The sequence below is a fragment of the Lissotriton vulgaris genome, chromosome 4_1 (genome assembly GCF_964263255.1).
Source record: "Lissotriton vulgaris chromosome 4_1, aLisVul1.2, whole genome shotgun sequence".
In the NCBI taxonomy this organism is placed as follows: domain Eukaryota; kingdom Metazoa; phylum Chordata; class Amphibia; order Caudata; family Salamandridae; genus Lissotriton; species Lissotriton vulgaris.
The window spans coordinates 524,764,941-524,791,758 of record NC_141691.1 but is presented as its reverse complement, the minus strand read 5'-3'; the positions used below and the strand labels follow the sequence as shown (position 1 = coordinate 524,791,758).

General features: G+C 49.5%; 1 protein-coding gene across 1 annotated transcript in view; it reads left to right on the top strand.

Annotated features, from left to right (window-relative positions):
* Window positions 1-26,818, top strand: part of LOC147721188 (protein AF-10-like) — a 1,319,715-nt gene that overhangs the window by 692,130 nt on the left and 600,767 nt on the right. The window contains exon 8 of the mRNA XM_086966803.1: window positions 7,376-7,601. Coding sequence (XP_086822929.1) covers window positions 7,376-7,601 — 226 coding nt within the window. The remainder of the gene's footprint in view (window positions 1-7,375; window positions 7,602-26,818) is intronic.

Genomic DNA, 26,818 nt, shown 5'->3' with positions numbered 1-26,818 from the left:
AATTTCAGTGTTTAGGTTTTCTGTTTGAAAGTACAATGGATATTTTTGCAATTGTATAATTATTTATTTTAAACCATTGTAGCTTTAACAAATGCATTTTCTTTGTTTCTATTGTTGCTACTTACGAGGGCATGTGTATCCAATAAAAGTATTAATAATACTAATGTACTTTTTGTACGCAGGCAATCAAAGCAAAGGGGCATCTTATTTTTCATTGCTTTGTACCTCTTACTGCTATCTGTAGAGCATCTTTGAGATCTATTCTTTAGGTCACCCTGTGCCCCTGGTGACTGTGCATGTTTCCCTACTGGTCAGCACCACAAGACTGCTGCCTAACTTGCAATCGTCGAGGCCGCCAATACTATCCCGCAGTCCTCTAGTGAAGCTCACTGGTATTCTGTAATTTATTTTGTCATATTTGCTGCTCACTTTTGTTTTGTAATTTTCTCCTTGGTATTTGGTAGTGTCCTTATTATTCTGCTGGAATTTTGTTTCTTCGTCTCCGGATTGGCTAAATTGTTTTTTGGTCCACTGCCTTGGTTCCCATCCCTCTCCCGCCATCTTTCCCGGCATTTATTTCCTCCTGCTCGCCGCCCACCTGGCCAGCCCTTCCCATATCCCAGGACAACTTATGGAGGCTACTGCGTGGCATCCAGTGAATAGCCTCTGACCCCTTATCTCCGCACCACACCCCCCTGCTACTCACCTCTTCTAGATTGCTGCCTAGCTCACAGTCCTCGAGGCAGCCAGTTCTATCGCACAGTCCTTTAGTTAAGCTCACTGGTATTCTGTAATTGTATTTTGTCATTTTTCCTTGTCACTCTTGTTTTGTAATTTTGTCATTAATATTAAGTAGCATTCATGGTATTCTGCTAGAATTTTGTTGCTAATTCCCTAGATTAGCTTAATTGTTTTTGGCCCATTACCCAGTTCCCACCCCAACTTTCATTTTTTTTCCCCTGGTCAGTACCTCCCAGGGCTACTTATGGAGGCCACTGCACAGCCGCACAGCAGGTGCACCACTAGTACGCCAAAGTAAAGCCCATCTGCGCCTGGACCGTGCCAAGCGCGAGGAACCCTTGCCCTTTGCACCTACACAGATACTCTACCGCAGACCTTCGTTCCCTGGGCCCTAGACAGACTAAAAACTGGTGCCTCGCATCACTGCACTCTATAGCGGGACCTTTCACTTGCATCCTCTGCCAGTTCACCGCCACCCCAGGTCTGACCAACACCACAGCTACTGGCACCTAGCCAGCTCTCGATGTCAACACCCACCCAGGACAACTCAGTGGCCTCCTGATCAATGTCAGATTGCTCTGCAAATACGCCACTGAAGTCTGGGACACCATCTCTACCCTTGCCCCTGAAATGACCTGTCTTACCCCAACATCCGCTCCATGGCAATGCTCAGCAGCTACAAGATGAAACACTGCAACCGCACCAACAGACACGGAGGTAGCGTTGTAATAGTACAGAAGAAATTAGTCACCTGCACCATCATGGATGACGAGAGCGCGAAGATCATGGAACACATGAGCTTCCAGCTCCGCACAGATGACCAAACAACCTTCAAAGGCACACTCGCATACTGACCACCAGGACCATAAACTGGCCTCAGGGAAGCCATTGCTGAGTTAATCACCCCGCTCGTCGTTGAATCCGAACACTACGTCTTCCTGAGAGATCTCAACTTCCACCTGAACGACTCAACTGACACCAACTCCACTGAATTCATAGAAAAATTGGACAAGATCGGCCTCAAGCAGGTCGTCACCGACTTCATGCAGAAAGCAGGACACATGTTGGACTCCGTCTTTACGCCCAGCAACAGAATAAAATACAGCCTCACCTCGGAACTCACTTGGTCGGACCACTCCATTGTACACTTCAGCCTCGCAGTACCTCTCTGTACAGCCCCAGCTACCACAGCGCACCCTATCACTGCTCGACCAAGGTCACTCAGCAGCAATGGACCAACATCGTCAACACCACTCAGCCCAGCATCACCGCCAACCTGGACCAGACAATAGAGAACTTCAAAGCCTAGATCACCAGCGCCACCAACTGAGTCGCTCCCACCACAATGCACAAACCCACCAAATGGGCCAACTGGTACACCCTGGAACTAAGCACAGCGAAGGGAAGGTGCAAACAACTGAATAGAAGGTTGCAAACCAGCAGGAACCACATAGACCAAATCACCTACCGATCAGCTGTCAACAACAACCACCACCAGTTCAAAGCCACAAAAAGGAAGCCCTGACGCACCGGATGAAGACCAGCACAACCAGTCAGCCACCGGAAACTCAAACCTGTCCTTACAAGAACTCTAAAATGCCCTCGCCAACCACTTCACCAACAAGATAGCAACCATCTACAGAACCCTCCGACCTCTTCAGCAACCCATTAACCACCACCGCCTACCGCCTACCACCTGCTCACTGCATGGGAACTACTCCGCCCACCGAACACAACCAACCTTATGAATCTATGCACTCATGAGCACCCACCGACCCATGCCCCTATCAACTCTTTAGAGACGAGATCAGCCACCAGCTCACCACTATCCTAAACACCTCCATAATCACAGCCACCTTTCCTGGGGCATGGAAACATGTAGAGTTCAGACCTTTCCTCAAACCTAAGACAGACCCCAGCGAGATCCAAAACTACTGTCCCATCTCCCTGCTCCCGTTCCCTGCCAAATTCCTGGAGAAGGCCATCAACTCCAACTCACTAAACACCTGGAGAGAAACAACCAACTGGACCCTTCCCAATCAGGCTTTAGAACCAAATACAGCGCCGAGACAACCCTCATCACAGCAACAGATGACTTCCGCACCTTACTCGACAGAGAAGAATCAGACAGCGTTAACCTCCTGGACCTTTCCGCAGCCTTTGACACGGTCATCCTCCACACACTCTACAACGCCTGATAGGAATCACAAACGACTCGCTCAGATGGATTGCATCCTTTTTCACAAGATGCACACAAAGTCTGCCTCCCTTTCTTAATTTCGCAACCCAAGAACACCATCTGCGGCGTACCCCAAGGATCAACCTTCAGTCCAACCCTCTTCATCTACAGGGCGCCACTCGCAGACATCGCCAGATCGCACTACATCAACATCATCTCCTACACTGACGATATCCAGCTCGTCCTCTCGCTGTCAGCGAATCCCACCTAGACAAAGACCAACTTCCACAACTGTGTGAAAAACATCACCGCCTGGTGATGGACAACTCTGTGAAGCTCAATACGGACAAAACTGAAGTACTGATCTTCGGCAGCCACACCACTCACTGGAAAGACTCTTGGTGGCCGGTAGAGCTTGGTCCCAGCCCCATGCCGGCAACCTCTGCATCATCCTGGACAGCGAACTCTCCATGAATCGTAAGGTCAATGCCGTTTCCTCAGCCTGCTTCCACACGCTTTGCAAAGTCTACGGAAAAACTGTGACGCAGGCTCTCATTACCAGCCGACAAGAGTATGGCAATGCGCCCTATGCAGGAACCACCACCAAACTCATGCAAAGTCTCCAGACAATCCAGAACGCAGCTGCCAGACTAAACCTCAACCTGCCCAAAAGGACACACATCACCCAGCACTTGAAGGATCTCCACTGGCTCCCTGTCCAAAAGAGATGCCATTCAAGCTTCTGACCCGCACCTACAAAGTACTCCACACACACCTTGTACAGATACTATGTATCCGCCGCTCCGGAGCACGATCCTTCTCCCACCTCACCGCCAAAGCCTGGAACGCCCTCCCCCTTCACCTCCGCACTGCACTCACCATCTTCAGGAAGTGACACAAGACCTGGCTCTTTGACTGATAACTGCGGCACAGCACCTGTATACTGTGAGAAGTTGGCCCGATATGCAGCGTTCGCTATTCTAGCGACCGCTATGTATCGTTCCAACGACCCTTATGGTGTTTGGTTGTAAGTCAACCTATAGACCAGCTATCCTAGTAGCGTGGATACGAGCAGTCTAAGGCTAAAGACTCGAGAGGGCGTGTTAAGCCAGCTGTTATACCATCACATACCCCTTGAACGCCAAGTGAAAGGACACCACACAAGTGTTATGAAAATAAACAGTATATTTATTAAGAATCACAACAGCCCTGTACTCTTTATGAGGACAGGGTACTAAGCACAAACCAAATCTCTTAGGAAAATACTTCAAGTGCACAATTAAAACAAGTGTCCGAGGACACGGAAAGTTTAAGGTCTCGGGCGGACCCGATAAGGCAAGTCGGAAGCGAGGGACTCAGGACCCTAGAGTAAAGAGGCTATGCAGGCACCGAAATGCCGAGTTACCTAGCCACGAGGGCTGCGGCTGCACAAGTCTTACAGGCGTCGGGGTCTTCGCTGACGAGCCAGGAGCCGGAAGAAAAGGAGTTGCTGGCCGGCGACCAGTGATGAATAGTTCGTAGAGATCCAAGCCTGGATCAGAGATTGATGATACCTGAAAGCAGAGGGGACCAAGTTCGTACTACTAGCCAGTAGTCAGAGGGTACCAGGAAGGCACCGGTTGGCCGTCACCTCGACTAGGTGAGTGGGCGACGCTAGGCTCTGCAGTCTCACGGACCAGGAGGCGTTGTCGGCGACCACGGTGGAGGTGCGAGCTGTCCCACGAAGGATGATGCTGTCGGCGTCGCTGGGCCCAGGATGGGGCAACAAGCCTTGGCAGATCTCAGGGCCACGTGGTGGGCCTAAGATGGCGTCTTGAGTGGACCAGGAGGGCCCGGGGTGCTTCTCGCAAAGATGGAAGCAAGGGCCAGTCTGGAGCAACCAGACCAGCAGTGTTGATTGTCGGATGTCGTCACAGAAGGGCACAAGCCAGCGGCTAGTGACCAGACAACGTGCTGAGTAGCGAGCAGAAGGGCCCCACGCAGATCGTGGAGATGCTGGGAGACTGCACTTCGGTGCTGGAGCGGCTCAGGGTCGGGGCTTCTCGGACCCCAGAGCACTCACCAGAGAATTGCTTCGATGGTCGTGCTGGTTAAGAGCGTGCAGGTTCTGATGATGGCCGGTCCCTCGAGGTCTCGTCGCACCCACAGATCACAGCTGAGCTGATGACGTGGGTAGAGGTCAGAGGTGCCAGGGAAGCCGGTTCTCGTCGAGCTGGGCTGTCGGATTCCTTGAGGAAGGACTTACAGCAAACCGCAGAGTTCTTAGATGGTGCCCGCTGATGCAGGGTGACTACTCCTTAGTCACAAGGGAGAAATCTTGAGAAGAGTCTTGAGTGTCCTTTCGTAGAAAGTAGTTCTTGATTCAAAGATGATCTAATTTGGAAGGGTCCCCGCTCCGGCCTTTATTCTAAAGAAAGGGGTGGGTACATGACTAGGTCCTGCCCTAAGGGTGGGACCAGGAAGGGGGGTAGTTACACCCCTCTCCCCTGCCGGACTTTCCCCAGGCCAGGGCTGGCGCCCCTGGAACTGGTTCTGACCGGCAGATGCGTAGTGAGCACCGGGGTGCCACTCCGCAGTCACCTTCTCGCAAAAGCCCTACCTACCCAGAATACACAAACCCTGTCTGGGACGGTGCGAACACCGCCCTCGACAGGAAACCCTTTGTCCAAGCGCTCCTCGCTGGAAGGACTCCCAGCAGCAGGAGGTCAGACTCGTGTCTGTGGTGGCAGCATCCATTTTGTGGAGCTGAGGCTTTGGTTAACCGGGGTTCACAGTTACGTACATGTCGTGTCCCTCTAGAAGGGCGGAATGCTAACCTCGTAGCCAGAGTTGGTGAGAGGGCAGCATCCCGATTCGTATGACACCTTACTCGACATGTCTTGATAACGCGACACCGAAGTTACCGATGTGGTACGCGTTACCATGGAACAGCCATTGGATCTTGGTTCCGCAAGCTGCAACCGGGCTCGGCTCGGGCCAGAGCCTAGTTCACACGAGCCCATGCACTCTGCCTTCAAGATTGTCAAGGCCTGCCATAGGAGTGACTGATAGGAACTCGGGTGTCCATTGTATGGTTAGATATAGGGCTACTATATCTAAAGCAAAGTGTGATTACACGACTTCGCCCCAGCTGTCATGCAGCCAGTTGTGTCAAATTTAGGAGGCCAGCCAGGGGTGGCATAATACATGCTGCAGCCCCTGGCGGCCCTGGGTACACCTATGCCCTGAGTTACAGGGTCTGATAAGGTGGCCCAGTACCAATTGGTAAATGCACCTAGGGTACATGTCGTAATTTAGAAAGAGAACAGCCAGGCTGTGGGTCTGATTAGCAGGCCCACAGCCAGAGAAAGTCGTAAACCAGTGAAACAAAAGCAAAAAATCTGGGTGATCATAGGATTGCAGACCCTACTCTCCTACATATACCCTCTAGAGTGATAAGCTGTACTATACAAGTACTATTTGATTGATTGTTCAGACTACACCCCCTACTCCTCAAAGAATTATACACCACCGAGTCGACAAGAACGCGATCATGGAGTGCCGGCTCTGCAAATATAAACGTGAGTCTTTGGCCCACCTCCTACTTTGCTGCCCGGCCCTGCGCTTAGCTCGCAGACTTTACCTTAGGCCCATCTTGTTACAACTGGGTACACGAACTGCAAAGGAGGCAGTCCATCTACTGTATACACTGAACATAGTGAAGCAGATGGCTATGTTTGGTAAATTCGTTCAACAGACCCGAATGAAGCTGATGTCCCTGCTAAGGGACCAGATAAGCATCTGCGCCGAGGTCATATAACATCTTGTACCATTCGATTAGCTCAACTGGAGCACACACAGCCATTGGCTAAGCTAAAAAAATAAATTTAAAAAAAAGTATGTTGGACTGAAAGACTATGGACCTTTAGCCCCTCAGATTTGAACTACACAGATATTCTTTTAAAAAGTGTATCCCTTTAAAAAATGTTGCGTTCTTTTGTATCTTGCCTTTTATGTAATGGTTTTGAGTAACCAAGCAATAAATTATTCATTCATTCATTCATTCTATTTGATTGATTGATTAAGGCCTCTTCGTAAAGACACAATCCTGCACTTAGATAGCCCTCTGGTGCATGTTTTAAATATGGCTGTCCATCAGTGCTTCCACCTCCCCTTTTTCCTTCACTTAAAAGTCGGTTTCTGTACCTTAGTAACAAGAGTAAGTTGCAAAATTAGGGGCGATAAAGAGTCACTTTTTTGTCAATGTAGTACTTCTAGTTTACTATTATTTTCTATGGAAATCACCTTCAGTCCACAAACACATCTATACTACTTTCCAGCCAAGCATCTGTTTTACAAGCGTAAGGAACATGAGGGCACAAATGGGGAGTACTATTTAAGAACCTGTTTCTGGCTAGGGCACAAGTTATCACTGTAAAGATAGCTTTATCTTTTTCTTTTATGTTCCTCTAAAAGGTTGACACAGATCTGGCAAATAACACAGAAGGCAACTCCCTCAAATGCAACAAGGACACCGTTTGGCAGATGTCAGCTGCCGATTTAAAGACAGTATTTGCCTCTGATAAGAATGAAAGAATGAAATCCACAACATATGTTAATAAGCGGAAGAGAAAAGCTTCGGGTTCAGCTTTACACCACTGCTGTCAAGATTCTGAAGAAGGAGTTGTGGGCAAAGGAAAAAGTATGTACACCTGGAGCTAGCTAAAGTTATTCAGTGTTTTGACTTCAAGGGGTTGTGCTTTCTCATGTCGTTTTAGTTCAAGTTTCTACACATCCCGTCTTTAGCTAAAGGTAATAAAAACGTTGTTTTTATATAGAACCTACATATCCCACCTATGCCGCTTCAAAAGTCTGTAAATTACAAACGTTACAATGAACCAGTTTATGGTACCCGATTTACTGACCTGTGAAGGCTGAAAAGCTTAGTATCCATTGCCGGGATTGGATTACCTCCTCTAACTCTTACATGACCCCGTGTTTTACCAAATGAAGTGATTCTGCTTTCCAATATGGCACCCCTTGACCAAGCTACAAAACCAAAAGATCCTCCACACGAGAGGAGGAGGGCTACTGCAAATGCAATGTTTTATCTGCTCTTTGACTGTGCTTAGCTGGGCCATGTTCATATTTGTGGCTTTAATTGTGCTTATTCATTGTTTCTGTCCCTGGATGGTGAGTGGGGGTCACTGCAGTGGGGCTTGGCACAATGATTCCTCTATTTGATAATGGCTTTGATGCCACCTTGATTTTACTGGACGACGCACCACTGGTTCCTAGGTGTAAAACGGGCTGGTTTTCTAGCTTGACACCATTTGTGGGCGGCGACATGGCCTCCTGTTGCTATTGGGTTTTAACTCCCATTTCTGCATGGCTCTTTGTTCAGTAAGCCTTGAGGTTTGTAGGATCTTTCCTTCTGGCATTAGCAAGCTGCTGTTGGCCCTGCTGACTTCAAATGTTGTGGAGCTTAGTTTTTTTTTTCCTTGCCTTCTTTCGTTGTGGTTCAATTCCATGAGTTGGTGTGTCTTGCCTGGCGTAGTTCATGAACAAAAAATGGAACAAGATGAACAAGGCAGTACTGAAAATGAGATTTGTTGTAACACAGTAAACTCTTCAGACAAATATATGGAATCCCATCTCACTTAAATAAAAGTTTAGGCTTACATTTGCGACATTGACCTTGCTAGCATGCAGAGGATACTGTCTGTGGCGATCTTGCTCAGGACAGTGTTGTATTACAGTTTCTGATAGATACATCTGCCGTGTGGATTCCTCACCTTGTGAATATCCCCCTTGCGCCAGCAACGTTCGGAAAATTCTTCGTAGCACGCCGGCGTGGACGACGTCATAGGAGCACGGCATCGCGCGCGACTCCGTCTGACGTCCCCGACTCCATATAAGGCCCACGTCGGCGTGATGACTTCAGTTCCCTTTTTTCCGCGTCGTCAACGCTAACGGTTTCTGGGATCTTCTGCGATACTTTTGTATCTTGTTACTGTTTTGCTGTTAACAGTTTCTCTGTTGAGATTTACTTCTTCGTCGAAGATGTCGTCGAGGAAGACGGGTTTCAAACAATGTGGTTCCTGTACCCGAATGATGTCAATCATCGATCCACATTCCGACTGTTTGTGGTGTCTTGGATCGGATCACGATGTTAAGAACTGTCGTTCCTGTTTCAAGATGAACCCAAAGGCTTTGTGAGAGTGGGAGGCGAAGCTTCTACTCGCGAAGGTGAAGGAAAGAGAAGCCGGAAGGTCTTCGAGGTCGGTGTCCAGACGAAGTCGAGGCAGTTGTCGCGGTCGAAGTCGAGGTCGGCTTCGAGGACCAAGGCGAGGTCGAGGTCCAGAGAGAGGTCGAGGTCCAGAGAGAGGTCGAGGTCCGGATCCAAGTCGGCCTCGGGCCATGCTTCGAGCTCCTCGAGAAAGAAGCATAAGAGTAAACATCACTCCAGACATCACTCTGGCAAGGAGTCTTCGGATTCGAGGAAGAAGTCACGTAAACATCACAAGGACTTCGTGTCTCCTTCTCCAGCTCAATCTCATGTGGGTTCTCCAGTTCAGGAGCAGGAACAGGATCTGGAGTCGCACCACTCTTCGGTGCATGAAGAAGAGGTTCCTAGAGCTCCGACTCCGGTTGGGGAGCCTGAAGAACAAGAGGGCCAGGGTGCTACTTTGCCGGATCAGCCTCCTTCGGAGCGGTCGTTGGGTTCGTACCCTCCCTTTCCAGGTCCAGGTCAGGATCCCTCGCAGTTTTTGAATGCCATGTTTGGTGTTTATTCGAGGGCTATGTACCCCACTGGTGCGCCTGTTGGTCCCATGGGTCCTTTGTCTTTTAATTTAGGGGTGCCCCAGGCTTATGCCCCGGCCCCCTTTATGCCGTTTATGCCGACGCCTTGTGCTCCTTGGCTCGGTACGGTGCCGCCGAGGTCGTCGACTTCGCATGCGGCTTCGCCGACTCCGGATCGGCTTCGTGGTGATTCGGATCGTGGTGCTTCCCGTCCTCAAGCTCCTCGCTCGACGTCGGCTCCGGCGCCGTCGGAGTCGTTGCCGGATCCGTCGACTTCGGTCCGCATGGAATGGTCGAGGCGCAGAGCGCAACGCCTCTTGGAGGATAAGGAGTATATGGACTCCGAGGTTGAGGAAGGAGAGTTGCAAGATCAGGGTGATTGTTTTGAGGACCTCCAAAGTGCAAGTGGCCTGGAACTTTCTCCTGAGTGGGGTTTGCCGTCCGTTTCAGATACTCCATCTAAGGACTTATCTCCCTATCACGTTGTTATTAGGAAGGCTGCGGATTTGCTTGGCTTGACTTTGCCCACTGTTGAATACAAGCCCAACATCCTCACGGACGTTTTGCATTCGCCTTCTTCAATCGTGGAGCCAACACTTCCTTTTACTGAGGCATTGACTGAGCCAATAAAGGAGGTTTGGAAGAGACCTTTGACTGCTCCTGCGGTTTCCAGATTGGTGGCAAGGCGTTACAGGGTGGCTCCTGATGACCCTGAATTTCTTTCCTCGCATCCTGCTCCGGAGAGTCTGGTAGTGCAGGCCGCCTGTTCCAGCAGGGCTGCGGGCTCTTTTCCTCAGGTGCCGGCAGACAAGGACTCTAAAAAATTGGACCAGTCTGCTAAAAAGATTTTCTCCTCGGGAAGCATGTCCTTGAAATCCACCAATGCCACTTGCCTATTGGGCAGATATGTTCATGCGTTTATGGACTCTGTGAAACAACTTTCATCTAAGCTTCCAGAGGACGATAGGAAGAACTTTAACGAGGTGGTCTCTGATACTCAGGCTGCAGCTCGTATGGTTATACAGAGTGGTATGGACACGGTGGACTCTGTTGCCAGGATTATGGGCTCTACCGTTGCAACAAGAAGGGCCGCATGGCTTAAGTCCTCCGATTTTTCATCTGATGTTCAGTCTACCTTGTTGGACTTGCCATTTGATGGGACAGGTCTCTTTGGTAAGAAGGCTGACGTAGCCCTGGAGAGGTTCAAGGACAGCCGGGCTACGGCGAGGTCTTTGGGCCTTCAGACAAGGGGCTCTGCGGCTAGGAAGTTTAGGGGATTTGGCAGATCCACTTTTCGTTCCTTCAATCAAGGTCAGCAGCAGCAGCAGCAGCAGCGACAACAGAGGAAAGCAAAGGGGCCGTGGTCGTGGACGCCAGGCCTCCTCCTCCTCCTCTTCCTCTAATAATCAACCCCCTCCCTCTGCAGCAAAGCAGCCCTAGATCCGCCATTCTGGATCATGTGGCTCCGGTGGGGGGTCGTCTTACTCATTTTCTACGGGATTGGGAATCGGTTACATCAGATCTTTGGGTTCTCAATCTTGTAGAAAATGGGTATGCTCTTCCTTTTCAGGAGTTCCCTCCCAATTACCCTCCTTGCCAGGGTTTTTGTTCGGAGGACCACCTTATTCGGCTGCAGGAAGAAGTCCTTGCTCTGTTCAAAAAAGGTGCGATAGAGGTGGTCCCGGAGCAGGAGAGGGGTCAGGGGTGCTACTCCCGGTATTTCCTGATCCCCAACAAGGATGGCAGATTACGTCCAATCCTGGACCTCAGGATTTTGAATCTCTATCTCAAGCAGGAGAAATTCAAAATGCTCACTCTTGCGCAGGTTCTTCAAGCGCTGTTGGAAGAAGGCTAGATGGTGTCGATCGACTTGCAGGATGCGTATTTCCACATCCCTATCCTGAAGTCGCACAGGAAGTATCTCCGTTTGACGGTGGGTTCGCAACACTACCAGTTTGCGGTCCTTCCGTTTGGACTTACTACTGCGCCTCGAGTTTTCTCCAAGGTGATGACAGTGGTGGCGGCACATCTCAGGAGGTCGGGGATACCTGTATTCCCGTATCTGGACGACTGGCTGATCAAAGCGTCGCCCGAGAAGGTGCTTCATCACCTGCAAGAGACATCGCAGCTGTTGTTCAGGTTGGGTTTTTCGATAAACGTGCCCAAGTCTCACCTTGTGCCCTCCCAGCGCAACCTGTTCATAGGTGCGGTACTGGACACTACTGTATGTCGTGCATTCCCTCCTTCACAAAGGATTCGCGACATTCAGGAGATGATTCCTTTATTTCACAATGGAGCGGTTGTTCCGGTCCTGAAGGTCCTTCGCCTGCTCGGTCTGATGGCTTCTTGCATTCTCCTGGTCAACCATGCACGCTGGCACATGAGGGCACTCCAGTGGTGTCTCCGCAGGCAGTGGTATCAACACAACGGGGATCTTGGGGAGTCAGTGAAGATCTCCAGAGAAGCTGCAGCGGATCTGTCTTGGTGGAGCGTGGAAGGCAATCTGTCACAAGGAAAGCCTTTTCAGCTTCCTCCATCGGTGGCCACGGTGATAACGGATGCATCCACTCTAGGGTGGGGTGCTCATCTGGGGGACCTGGAGGTCAAGGGCCTTTGGTCTCCAGAGGAAAGGTTGCTTCACATCAACCTTTTGGAGTTGCGGGCCATATGTCTGGCGCTCAAGGCCTTCCTCCCTTCCCTTCGCGGTCGGTCGGTCCAAGTCCTGACGGACAACACGACCGCGATGTGGTACATCAACAAGCAGGGAGGAGTAGGGTCGTGGTGTCTCTGCAAAGAGGCTCTGCGTCTCTGGTCCTGGGTTCAGGACCATCAGATTTGTCTGATGGCAAATCATCTGGCCGGAGTCCTGAACGTACGCGCGGACGTTCTCAGTCGGCAGTTCTCTGCCGACCACGAGTGGAGGCTTCACCCGGAGGTTGTTCACGACATCTTTCAGATGTGGGGGACTCCTCGGGTGGATCTGTTTGCCACTTGCGAGAATGCTCACTGCCCGTCGTTTTGCAGTCTCCAGTATCCGATGCAAGGAGCATTGGGGGATGCGTTTCAGTTGAGCTGGGGAGGTCAGCTCCTTTACGCGTTTCCTCCCATACCCTTGATTCCTCGGGTTCTGAGGAAGATTCGCCAAGACCGGGCACTAGTCATATTGGTCGCCCCGGATTGGCCAAGAAGGGTGTGGTACTCAGACCTTCTCCACCTCTCCTCTCACCCGCCGCTCCGTCTCCCTCTCAGGGCAGACCTCCTCTCTCAGATGGAGGGGCAGGTTCTACACCCCCACCTCCAGACATTACACCTTCATGCCTGGAGCTTGAACGGGGCAATCTGAATTCTTTCTCTCTCCCTCACGATGTCATTCTTTCTGCCAGGCGTGACTCTACCAAGTCCATCTATTCGTATAGGTGGTCTAAGTTTGTCTCTTGGTGTAGGGAGAGGGATGTTGACCCTTTAAAGGCACATTTGTCTGACATTTTGTTTGCTCTTTCTGTGGCACGGCAAGGGTTTGCTGTTGCCACTGTCAAAGGTTATCTTTCGGCCTTATCGGCATTCCTCTGTTTGCCGGATCAGCCCTCTCTTTTTAAATCTCCTGTGGTATTGAGATTTTTGAAGGGACTTATTAATAAGTTCCCTCCTTCTCCCTTTATTGTTCCTCATTGGGACTTGAATCTTGTGTTGACCTATCTGATGGGTTCTCCGTTTGAACCCTTGCACAAGTGTCCTATGAGGCTTCTTTCTTTTAAGGCGGTTTTCTTGGTTGCATTTACCTCGGCAAGGAGGGTAAGTGAGCTTCAGGCTCTTAGTTCCAAGCCCCCGTTCTTGTCCATCCATGCTGAAAGAATGGTTCTCAGGACCAGGGCTGCTTTTCTGCCTAAGGTGGTAACTCCCTTCCACCTAGGACAATCCATTACCCTTCCTACCTTTTATCCTCCCCCACACCCTTCCAAGGAGGAGGGGAGGCTTCATCGCTTGGACCCGAAGAGAGCGGTTAGTTTCTATCTTGATAGGACTAAAGACTATCGTATTGACGATCAGCTCTTCGTGGGTTTTGCTGGCTGCAAGAAGAGGGCGAGCGGTGCACAAGCGCACACTTTCCAGGTGGATTATCCTGTGCATCAAGATTTGCTACTCTCTGGCGGGTAAGGACCCTCCTGAGGGTATTAGAGCTTATTCAACTAGAGCGAAGTCTGCAACATCTGCATTGTCTAGAGGTGTTCCTGTTGAGGACATTTGCAGGGCCGCGACATGGGCCTCCCTCCACACTTTTGCGAAGCACTACTGCTTGGATGCTGAGGTGAGGAGGGACGGCCACTTCGCGCGCTCTGTTCTCCAGGATTTCCTGGTATAGCAGAGTGGTCACCCTCCTCCGGGAGTGGGGACTGCTGTGGGACTCTATTCACAAGGTGAGGAATCCACACGGCAGATGTATCTATCAGAAGAACAAGTTACTTACCTTCGGTAACGCTTTTTCTGGTAGATACAATATCTGCCTGTGGATTCCTCACTGACCCACCCGCCTCCCCGTTGTCCACTCTGCTATACCTGGGTTTATGTGCAAATGTATTTATGATTTTGTATATCTGAATTTGTATAGTTTTGCACTTTAATTGTTTTTGGTTTGCATGTACTGTGTACATTGTATATATATATATATATATATATATATATATATATATACATACTTGTTGGTCCGTCCGGGTGCCTCGAAGGCACGGAAAAAAGGGCGGAACTGACGTCATCACGCCGACGTGGGCCTTATATGGAGTCGGTGACGTCAGACGGAGTCGCGCGCGATGCCGTGCTCCTATGACGTCGTCCACGCCGGCGTGCTACGAAGAATTTTCCGAACGTTGCTGGCGCAAGGGGGATATTCACAAGGTGAGGAATCCACAGGCAGATATTGTATCTACCAGAAAAAGCGTTACCGAAGGTAAGTAACTTGTTCGAGTGGGCTCTGTCAACCTCTTGCCCATGTTTCAATGTCTTTCCTGTCTGTTTCATTTCCCTGCTCTTTATTGGATGGCTTTCTTCCTTGGTCTTATGATTGTTGCGCCCCTTGAACACAGTTTGTTACCTTTGCTTTTGATTGTATAATGTGTAACTTTCCGCTGCTGATGTCATGTACCTACTTTTCTTTTCCCATATGTTTAGTATTATTTAACACTGTAGTGCATGTCATGCCATTTCCTACCAGCCTCCCCCCTACTACTTCATTGTGTACCAAGTGATTGAGAGGTAGTTTGGTCGATGTCCTGGATATTTTGCTATATAAAAAACATTGTTTTCTATTCTTTCAAGATGGCTGCCGAGTTGCTTGACGGAATGTGACAATACAGCCCTGTGTGCATCTTAAAAGTATAGATAGCAATGTATTCAACATTTCTTAATGGTGACTGAATTGTTTTCATGTAAGTAACAGACGTTTGACGATGTTCTAGAATGCAGTTTTTTTTAAAATTAATATACGTTAAAAACGTCCAACCAGTTAAACCTCCGTCTTAACCAATAAAAACACATAGATAACATGATCCTGTGTCATTACGGTAATTATTTACCGGGTAGTAGCCAAGGCCCCTAGACCAGCTATCCACCTCGTCATAGGGTACTCACACCTTTTATGAGATCCTTTTATAACACATATGTTGTCATAAATCTATGTAGAGAAACTAACAACTGTTAGCCCTTCCTTTCTTGTCAATTGTGTGTCCATAATTGAAATGTAATACAGCACGATCTCACTCTGTATGATTATGAATTCACATCCCCCATAATCCATACGCTTAACCATGTTTTTACCTTTTTCATGGTCAATCTCATTTGTAGTCCTGTGTTAAACTGCAAAAACGGCTCACCATTAAGACCAAGTGTTGCAGATACTTCTCTTGCCAACCGTGCACCCATTCCACCACTAATCCAGCTCCTATACTCCTACCGGTTTCCCTGCGGATTATAAGGCTTGCTCAAAAACAGAAAGAGATATCTCTTACATTATGAATCCATATCACACTGTAATATTTATATGGATTTTTCACCGTCTCTTGTTCTCAAGAGCAGTTAGGTACGAATGTGTCACATAGTGGATGGATCTGCGTAAAGGTGAAGCTCCTAATTCAGTTATTCACCCACTGATGTTGTTCTATTCAATATAATCATTCAACCCAATCTGATCAGCCTTTTCCATGAAAACCAGCGTGCCTCCCTGTTTGCTAATGTTCTTTCAATGTTATATGCCTCACCTACCACTTTCTAAAACAAGCTAAGTCAATGTTCTAGAATTATGGTTCTGTTCTTTAAAGTGTTGTACCAACCTTGTAGTGAGTTTGCCTGCCATTATCCTACTCAAATGTTCCTAAATACGAATTTTGACCTTACACGATGTAAGGCCTATATAATGTAACCCACATTGGCTAGTCAGACAGAAGATTACATTCACTGTATTGCAATTGCTGAACTTCGTAAAGTGCCACACGTTCCTGTTCAGCAACCGAATACTGTTTGTCTTCTTAGTTAAGTCACAAACTGAACAATTTCCAAATGGGTAATGTCCAGGAGGAATTGATGAATCTTTGGGGCGCAATATTGTACTAGAGTGAACCAGTCGTCCTTAAAGTTACATGCTCGTCTAAACGCAGACCTTGGTTGTGGCATCTTAAAATCCTTTGTAGACGATAATGAGCAGTTTTCTCGAATGGCTAGGTGGATTTCCGTTGCCAATGGATCGTACGTCATGACAACTGGGTGGCAATCACTACTCGTTCTTGCGTTTTTCTCAAGTAAAGCACTCCGTGGTGTATCCAGTGCTCTTTTTCTTGCGTGAGTCACTATGTTCCTTGAGTAAGCCCTCTGAACCAATTTGTCTCTCAAACCCTCTGATTGCTGTATGTAAGCACTTGTAGTGGAGCAGTTCCTGGGATACAGCAGGAACTGTCCCACAGGCAGATTATCTCACAAAGACCTGGGGTGAAATGACTGGTAGTGGAGAAGTGAATTCCTGTCTATAGCTTTCTGATGTACAGTGGTACAAAGTTTATCATTAAGGACCACAATATCCAAATCCAGGTAAACTGCTTTTTAGTTACTGAATATGCAAGTGAACCTAAGGCTTGTGTCCAAACAGGTAAAGGTGGGACGGACAGGTCTTTTGTACTTGTTGCCTGTGGAGTGGTGAGTGGCCCACAGTCCTAATTGGAACATAAGTCCTGGCAATTCCTACATAACCTAGCCCTACACAACATTCCATGTGCGTGGATAAAGCACATGTATAAAGGACTGATGTGCAGGGCAAAATGAACCAGGAGCATGTAGGTTAAGATTGATTTTGAGCTGACAGACAAATGTGTTGCACAAAACGGAGGTAGCCTGGCTTACTAGCATTGTGTATTACTAGCATTCCTTAAGCCTTTGTGAAGTGGCAGACTTTAAGGTGTGCAGAGCCAGTGTTCTGCTATATCCAGTTCTTATATCCTTTCAGTTTTATCCCCATTAAAACAGGGTGTGGGGAGCCTAAAGACAACGGTCTCCTTGGAAGTCTAAGAGCAGTATTGAACGCGCCTGCCCTTTTAGGCTCGCCTGAAGTTACTGTTGCAAGAAATTTAATAGGTGGAGATTTGAAGGCTTCTGTACCAATTGCACCTTAGTTTTGGGTTTCTCCCAGTTGATAACCCACTCCTGACGGCTATCACATGAAGACAAAGTGTGACTTACCTGTCTGATAATGGATACACAAAGTATCAGACTTTCCTCGATGCAGACCTTGGGCAACACCCGTAAAATATAGAAAGTCTGTTTGCAAGACTATTATAAGAGAAAGACTGAAACTCCTGATAAGTTTTATTGGACTTGTTGCTGGGCAGTGTAGGTGACGCATCGAAGGGTGTTGTAGAATCTTCTTCATCTAAAGAAGTCGGTATTTGAGGAAGTCTCCAACTTTATTCTGTAAGTGCTATGGGTCTGCTGCGGAACGCAGTCTACCATGGTTGTTTAGAGAGGGATGCTTGAGGTATGCCTGCAGACTGAGTCAGCATAGAGGAGAAAGCCAATCGTAGCTGCCTGTTGCAGGAACTGCCCAGAAGAAGCAGGATAAACCCAGTAACTGAAGAGGTAGAGCAGTAATGCAAGCACACTGTGGTGCGCCTTGCTGCCTAGTATCTGTTTCCAGTGAACACAGTTAAGACTTGAGGTTCCATTGACTCTCCTTAATGGCCTGGAAGCATTCTGTGTGGTTAACGACATGGCATGCGGCAGCCCCGATCACATTTTGTTTCAAGTCCTTCTTTACCATCAATATGTACCCCATTATGTTCACTTATGAAATTTATAGTTTGCCCTGATGCCTTGTCCGATTTATATTTTGCTCCAGATCCATCAGTTGACGCACCTGAATCACCTCAATGCTTTGAGTGTGCTAATTCTGATGTACTTATGAGATCGAATTCTGTTCAGACCAGTGGTCAGAATATGTCCAAATGGTGATTTGTTGCTTTCTTGACACTTTTATCCAGCACAGATATATAATTCACTCTTGTGAAACATTCCTTTGTTGGTGGATGTATTATTGCTAACCTTTTTTGCATATCTAATGTCTGGCCAATAATATTAGATAAAACTGCAGTTTCCTGTCATTTCTGCTTTGATATTCCTAATCAGTTTAATCAATTTCTCCAAATATAAAGTGCTGTCCTTTCCTTAATTACTTTTTGAGAGATATTGGGTAGTTGATTGAGGGGGTGGGGGGAGATCCCTTCTCAAGCAACAGCCACAATCCTTGTCAGGTTGAGCCCCAAAAAGTCACTAAAGTAATCTCTGCTTAACCATCTGGTCGCATGGCACAAAGGCAGTCAGGCCTAGCTTAGAGGCAATGTGTAAAGTATTTATGCAGCACACAAATAGTAATAAAGTGAAAACACACCATAAAATACACCCACAACCAATTTAGAAACAGAGTAAAAAGTAATAAATTGAGACTGAAATGATAAAAATCCAATACGTAGAACTGGAGATGTGCAATTTTAAGGATTTTAGATACGTATAGTGCCTAAAAGCACAGCAGAGCGTCACTTGCAGTTTTCTGGTCGTGCAAGATTCAGTGAAAGTCACAACTTCAGGCTGATCGAATGAAGCAGAGGGACCAGGTTAGTCCAGCTGAAAGAGTTACCTTCTCAAAGTCTGTTGCAAAGAGCGTAGTTCGCTGGGGAAGAGGCCATGAGGGGCTGGGAGAGCGACCTGGATGGTTGTCTCTTAAGCACAAAGACCAGGTTGGCGGTTGCAGACAGTTGTCCCTGTATAGGGACAATCCTGTCGGGCGTCGCAGACGGTTGTTGCTGGAGCTCTTCATTGGGGGTCACAGTGGGCCATTGATGCTGCAGCAGGAAGTGCAGATCTTGCGTTGCTGGCGGTCGCTGTAGCGCAGATAGTCTGGTTCACTGGCGCTTCACATGAGTGGTCGGTGTGGGCAGCATGGTCTCAGGCAAACAGGCCTGGTTGCGAAGAGCCCAAAGCTACAGGTATCGGGAGCTTATGTCCCTGTAGTTCTGAACAGGTGAGTCAGCTGACCCTTAGTCACTTCAGGCAGCCTGGGATGAAGGGAACAGGTTGCGCCTTCCTTCCCAGACAGCGGGCAGACCACAGGCAGCAGGGCAGTCCTCCTTCTGTAGTATCCATAGGTCCAGGTGTGTACTGAAGGAGGGGTTTCAGGATCCATTATTTATACCATGTGCCAGCTTGGAAGTAGGAAAAACTTCTAGACTCATTCTGCCCCCCCTCCTCCCCCCCCTCCAACCAACACACACATCTGGTTATGGTATGTCCGTCCTTCCTCTGCCTAGGCCCTAAGATATCTGGTGTGACAAAAGGCCATTGTAAATGTTCATTTCATTGTGAGTGTAGGAGATAGTCCCTACTAAAGTTATTAAAGTGCAAGAGTGGTTACTGGCAACTCCGCTCCACCCATCTTGTCAGGATGGCTCATCCTGCCAACACCAGTCCCCCTTTGTGACAGTCTGGGAGGAATATACAAAGGCCAATTGCTCATTGTCATGTGACACAGGCTGCAGGTACCAAATGGTTAGTACAAGAAAATACAAACTTTCTAAAAGTGGCATTTTCAGAATTGTGACTTAAAATTCAACTTTACCTTTATACAGGATTGTAAATTGCAATTCTATGTCAGGACCGGAGGCTTCGGATTATGCTTTTCTCTCTTCGCTGTTTATTCACATAACACCACACAGCAGCCAGAAAAGCATCAAAACTTGAAAAAATTTTGTATTCCAAACACAGGAATATCAGGAAAACATCATAATAACATTTTTTATAACTACAAGTCCCATGAGATCAACATTAGGCAGTCCTTTCTTAGTGTCCATAAATCCCAATATAAGGCGTCCATCTTGTGAACTCCTCCTCCTCTTTCTTCGCTGCTTCGCAGCCAGTTAAGTGCTATTCTCCCTCTCTTTCACAATTTTGTGTCTGATGGGGTTTTTGTTTTCTTGCATGTTTGATATTCTATTTGCATAGATTCTTGCTATTGCTTTGGGGGTCTGTGGGGTTTTTCCCTTCCAGAGCCCCTTCCATCGCGGGGACGCCTTCGCCCCTTACGTGATGTCCCCGTGTGTTCCGTGGTGTTGATATCGCCGCTAGAGGGCGCCGTAGCGTCTCGCCTGCCCGCGCGCGGCTTCCGTCTCGCTGATTGGAGCCGCGCTGGGGAGACGACGTCGCCGGAGCCCTGCTGCCGCCTAACCCTGACGCCCTATTGGGTTGTACTGTCCTGTGCTTGAACGCCCCGTTGGCGTCTGTACTGGTGGTTGTGACCACGTTGACGCCTGCGGGCGATTTTAAGCACCTTTTCCTACATCAGCTTCCGCTGGGGTGTTGCCCGCTCAAGCGCGCTGGGAGGCGGTGCGACCCGGTCTCTGGAGAGAGGGTCGGCGCGCTGAGAAGGCTGGTGCTGCCTTTGTGACTGCCTGGTTCCGCCGGCCTACAAAACCTTGCTAACCTCCGGTTGGCCCATACGTGGCAGTTGTCTACGCCATCGGAACCCTCAGATACCTAATTTTTCTTTGCTGCGTTGTGGACGCCATGGCTGAGGGGTACTACGTCGAGGAGGAGGAGTCACACCAGTACCTCCAGGACGACGAATTCCATGCGGCTGTGGATCAGTCGATTTACCGTTGCGTGCAGGAAATCGTAGGGCCTATGGAGGACAGGCTATCGGCCCGCATTGTTGAAGAGTGCGCCAAGTTGGCGCCGGGCCTCGCGGGGATGCCCGCCAACGATCCTAGCCAGCCACCGGCGGCCAAGAAGCCACGTGGGGAAGGGGTCCCAGTGGTGCGCAAGGCATGGACAAGGACGCCTTTGAGCGCCTACGAGACGCTTTCCTGGCTAAGGCGACCGGGCCTGTCCCCGCGGCGCCCCCGCCTCAGGTCCCTTCGACGCCGGCGGATGCTGTCCCTGCCTCCCCGGGAGGTATTTCCCCCGCGGATACAGATGACGACGACGACGAGGACTCCGTGCGGTCGTGGCGACCGGCATCTAACTCGACGGAGTTGCCCAAGGACACTTCGGGCATGCTCGACCCGGATGAAATCATGCACCCACGGTCGGCTGCTGGCGCCTGGGGACAAGGTAGCGCAGTTTGTGGCGGGCCGCCTCCGCAAGCCCTTGGAGAAGGAGGCGCGAAGTTGTTTGAGGGGTGAATGCCCCCGCCCGACTTTGGATGGAAAGGTGGCCATGACGCCGGAACTAGATGGAAAGATGGCCACCTTCATGGCGAAGTTTGTGAAGGACCCCCGTAAGGGGATCGACCGTTCTTGGCGTTCCTGTCAGGACAAGCTATTGGACACCATTGGCACCCTCACCAAGATCCTTGATATGGCCGAGGAAGCCAAGGTGTCGGGCAGCGCCATATGCCCGGAGGTGTTGTCCAATTGGGCGCAGCGGGCCGTTATATTCCTAGGGAACGCTAACTGCACCCTCTCGACCGAACGGCGTCGGTCGCTTCTGATCAAACTGGACCCCAAGTTGGGTGATGTTTATTTATTTATTTATTTATTTTGAAAGTTTTATATAGCGCGAACAAGATCTTCGCAGATATCAGAGCGCTTTACAGAGGAGGGAGCATATATACACAGATACATCAATAGTGTTAAAAGTACAGTGTAGTGATATCATAAATAATCAAGTAATTCAATTTCAAAGTCCTACAGAAATGCAAAGGGTTCGAACAGGTAGTACAGATCAGTATCGAGTCTTTGAAGTTGATCCCCAGTAGTGGTTCAGGTGTATTTAGCCATGAGGATCGCTTTTACTTCTTTCTTGAAAAGTGTGATAGAGGGGATGAGCCTGGTTTCAGGGGGGAGTGAGTTCCAAATCCTGGGAGCCATGCCTGAGGAAGAGCGTTTATAGGTTTTTTCCTTGCGGAATCTTTTAGGCTTTAGCAAAAGATTGTTTGTGCCTCTAGTGATTCTGGAGCCTCCAGAAATCGTCAGCTTCTGAGCGAGGTATCTAGGTGAGCTCAGGTGGACAGCCTTGCGCGTCAAACAAGCGATTTTCAGTTGTATTCTGGCTTCAAAAGGCAGCCAGTTCAGGGATTTGAGGTCAGGGGAAATGTGTGAGTGTTTTTTTGATCCAGTAATGAGTCTCGCTGCGGCGTTTAAGGAGGCTCTAATGGGTGCCGTAGTAGCTAGGGGTAGACCGCAGAGGGCGGTACTGCCGTATTCTATTCGAGGTATGACTAGTGATTGTACCGCGGTTTGGAAGTCTTTGGCTGGAAGGAAGGGTTTAAGTTTCCTAAGGGTGTTGATTTGGTAGTTCGCTCCCTTAGTTGCTCTGTTGATGTGTTCCTGCATGCTGAGATTGGTGTCAAGTGTTATGCCTAAAGATTTTGCTGAGTCCACGATGGTGGGTTGAACATTGAGTGCCGTTAGGTGTTTAAGCCACATTTGTGCGGTAGTGATCTTCGCGGGAGGTGCGATCAGAAGGAACTCTGTTTTAAGGGCATTGAGTTTGAGATGATTCGCGGCCAGCCAGGATTGGGTGCTTCTGATCGTTGAGTTCAATAGCGTGATGTCTTTGGGTGATTGTAGTTTGAGATAAAGTTGGGTGTCATCAGCATACATGTGGAAGTGTACATTGGATTCTTGTAGCAAGGTTGTGAGAGGTTCCATGACTAGGTTGAACAAAGTTGGGGATAGGCAGGATCCTTGTGGTACGCCTAGCGATACAGGTCTTGGCGCGGACATCAAGTTGTTGCTCTTGAATTTCTGCGATCTGTTATGCAGAAAGGACGTGAACCATTTGAGCACAGTTCCAGATAGGCCCATTCTTGTGTTTAACAGCCTCCTCGGAGGCTGGCGCTGTTGCGCAAGGGGGTATCTTTGGGGAGCCATTCATAAAGGAGCTGGGAAAGTTCGTCTCCACCTTCACTTCCCTGGACAAGGCCCAGTCGACCATCAAGCGGGTCTTCCACCAGCGTTTTTCCCGAGGGGCTGGTTGTGGCAGGGGCCTCACGACCGACCGTGGCGGTCAGCAACAACCCAATAAAGGGCATGGCTCCGGCAGAGGAAACTACAACTCCTCTGCGAACTACAACAACTTCTACCCAACAAGAGGTCAGCGTTTCCGAGGACGCAAAACTTCCGGAATGACTCCGGCGGCAACAATTCCCACGGTGAGTGTGATCCCTGCGGATCAAGTTGTTATTGGGGGGAGGTTGGCATGTTTCCCACAGGCATGGGCGGCTATTACGACGGACGCATGGGTCCTTCAGACCGTGCGGGGCTTCCGCATAGAGTTTTACGACCAGCCGCGCCAGTTACAGCCTCCTCGGCCCATAACTTTTTCTCAGCCAGACGTGCTGTTGATCGACGAAGAAGTCTCGGCGCTGCTGCACAAAGGGGCTATTTGTCGAACAACGCTTCACCCCGGGGGTTTCCTGAGCAATCTTTTTCTTGTGGAAAAGGTGGACGGGGGCAGACGGCCAGTCATCAACCTCAAGGAGTTCAATGGCTGGGTAGTGTACAACCACTTCAAGATGGAGGGCATCCATCTGTTAAGAGACGTTTTGCTCCCGAACGATTGGATGGTCCGCCTGGACCTCAAAGATGCGTATTTGGTGGTTCCCATTTACCCTCCGCATCGCCGTTTCCCCCAGTTTTGCTGGAAAGGCATGGTTTTCGAGTTCAAGGCCCTTCCGTTCAGTCTTTCCTCGGCCCCTTGGTGCTTTACCAAAATTCTGCACCCGGCCATAGAAACCCTGCAGAGTCATGGGATCCGGTTGATCGTCTATCTCGACGACATTTTGCTGCTGGGCCAGGACCCGAGCAGGTTGGCCGCTCATCTGTCCCAGACGGTCTCCCTGTTGCAGGGTCTGGGGTTTATCGTCAACAAGGAGAAGTCTGTTTTCACGCCCGCCCAGACAATGGTGTTCTTGGGTTTCGTGGTGGATTCGGTGAACTCGACTCTCGGTCTGCCGTCCAGGAAGATGGCCAAAATCAAACATGTGCTGCGGCAAACTATTTCCAAGTCGCACACCTCCCTTCGGCAGGTTGCCAGAGTGGTAGGCCTTCTCTAGTCGTCAATTCAGGCGATATTTCCAGGCCCTCTTCATTATCGGGCCCTTCAGTGCCTGAAAGCGCATCATTTGCGCAGGGGGCTCTCTTACGACCGCTTGATTCCCCTGTTGGTAGAGGTCAAGGAGGAAATGTCCTGGTGGCTCGCCCACATGGAGGCGTGGAACGGCCGAGCAATTTTCGGTTCCGTTCCGGACTTGGTGATCGAGTCCGACGCTAGCAGGTCCGGTTGGGGCGCCTGCTGCGGGGATTTCTCCACAGGCGGCGCTTGGTCATCCGACGAGCAGCGACTTCACATCAACTGCTTGGAGCTTCTAGCAGGTTCCTTCACCGTACGTTGCTGGACGAGAGATTCTGTGAAGTCATGTGTCCTTCTGCGGATGGACAATGTTTCGGCGGTTCGGTATGTGAACCATTTAGGGGGCCCGAGATCGCGGGCACTAGCGGATCTGGCGAAAGACTTTTTGGATTATTGTCTCGCCCATCAGGTCTCGGTAACGGCAGAGTACCTGCCGGGACGGGGCAATCAAGTGGCGGATTGGCACTCGAGATACCTGCGAGACTCCAGCCTGTGGAAGCTGGATGTTCAGGTGTTCCGCTGGCTGACGACATGCTGGGGTCCTTTTTCCATAGACCTGTTTGCTTCCCATCTGGACTTCCAGCTACCGAGGTTCTTCAGCTGGAGACCGGATCCCTTGGCGGAGGCGACGGACGCGTTCCTCCAGGACTGGAGCCAGGAACGACCGTATGCCTTCCCCCATGATAGTGTGGGCCGCGGCCCAGATTCGCCGTCAAATGGCGGACGTAGTGATGGTGACGCCCGTGTGGAGGTCGCAAGTGGGGTTTCCAGTTCTTCTGGAACTTTCCTGGGATTCTCCAATCCTACTCCCCCGGCTTCCTCGTCTTCTCCTCAATCCAGACGGGGTCCCTCACCATCTCCTCCAGGGTTCTCTCCGCCTCATGGCATGGAGGCTTTCAGGAGACGCTGGTCGCTCCCTGGCCTTTCGAACTCGGCTCAGCACCTTTTGTCCAAAGCCTGGGCAGGCAGCACTGCCAAGAGGTATAGATCGGCTTGGACCAGGTGGGTTCGTTGGTGCCTTCGACGGGATTTGGATCCCATGGTCGCAGGTCTCGTTCCCATCCTGAATTTCCTGGCGGAACTTTCTACTGCCGGCTTAGCATACCGGACTATTAACACGATACGCTCTGCCATATCAGCAGCTCATGTGCAGTTGGATGGCGTGGCGGTCGGGGAACATCCCCTTGTGTGTCGGCTCCTCAGAGGAGTGCGTCTGGCTTTACCACCGGAACCACGGTATTCTGTCCTGTGGGATGTTAACGTGGTGTTGAACCTTTTTCTTTCTTGGCAGCCTAACAAGTATCTCTCCTTAAAGGAACCGTCGGCTAAACTGGCGATGCTCCTCTGTTTGGTGTCATGTCGCAGAGTGTCGGACGTGCGTGCCCTTGAAGTCACGGCGAGAGCGTTTTCCCCGGATGGGGTGACCTTTACCGTGGGCCGCCGCACGAAATCGGCTACTAGGTCTATTTCTTATCCGGCTTTTGCGGATGTCCCTAAGTTGTGTGTGGTACAGTGTTTGAAAACATATGAGGATGTCACGTCAGAACTTCGCCCTCCGGGCGAGCGGCAATTACTCATTGCGTTGCGCAAACCTCACAAGGCTGTCTCTTCCCCCACTATAGCCAGGTGGGTGCGTTGGGTATTACAGGAAGCTGGTATTGATACAAAGCAGTTCGGAGCTCACTCTGAAAGAGGGGCCATGGCCTCCAAAGCGTTTGCCCTTGGGGCACGTTTAGAAGACCTCATGCGCGCTGCAGACTGGTCTTCGGATTCCACCTTCAAAAGGTTTTATTTCAAGCCGGTGGTGGATATTGCTAGTTTGGTGGTAAACAAGCTTTGAACAAGCATAATCCGAAGCCTCCTGTCCTGACATAGAATCGAAATTTGCCTAGCGTAGTAAGGGTAAGTTTCAATTCTATTAAGGACACGGAGGCGAGGATTATCCCGCCCATACCTCCTGCGGAGATCCCGCCCGTACTGGTGTAAGTAATCTCTTTCCGGATTTCAATGTGAATTACTGTTTTGGTATGCATGTCATTGACTTGTAGCAATGTTTTGTTATCTTGCCTTCGAACCTAGCGGGTATGGCCTGGCTCACGTTGTTCTTTTTTCCGCCAGGAAATGATGGTGCGAAACGAGATGGTTGAGACTTTGGCCTGACTCTCGACGAAGAAAGAGGAGGAGTTCACAAGATGGACGCCTTATATTGGGATTTATGGACACTAAGAAAGGACTGCCTAATGTTGATCTCATGGGACTGTAGTTATAAAAAAAATTATTATGATGTTTTTCTGATATTCCTGTGTTTGGAATACAAAATTTTTTCAAGTTTTGATGCTTTTCTGGCTGCTGTGTGGTGTTATGTGAATAAACAGCGAAGAGAGAAAAGCATAATCCTCGCCTCCGTGTCCTTAATAGAATTGAAACTTACCGTTACTACGCTAGGCAAATTTAGAT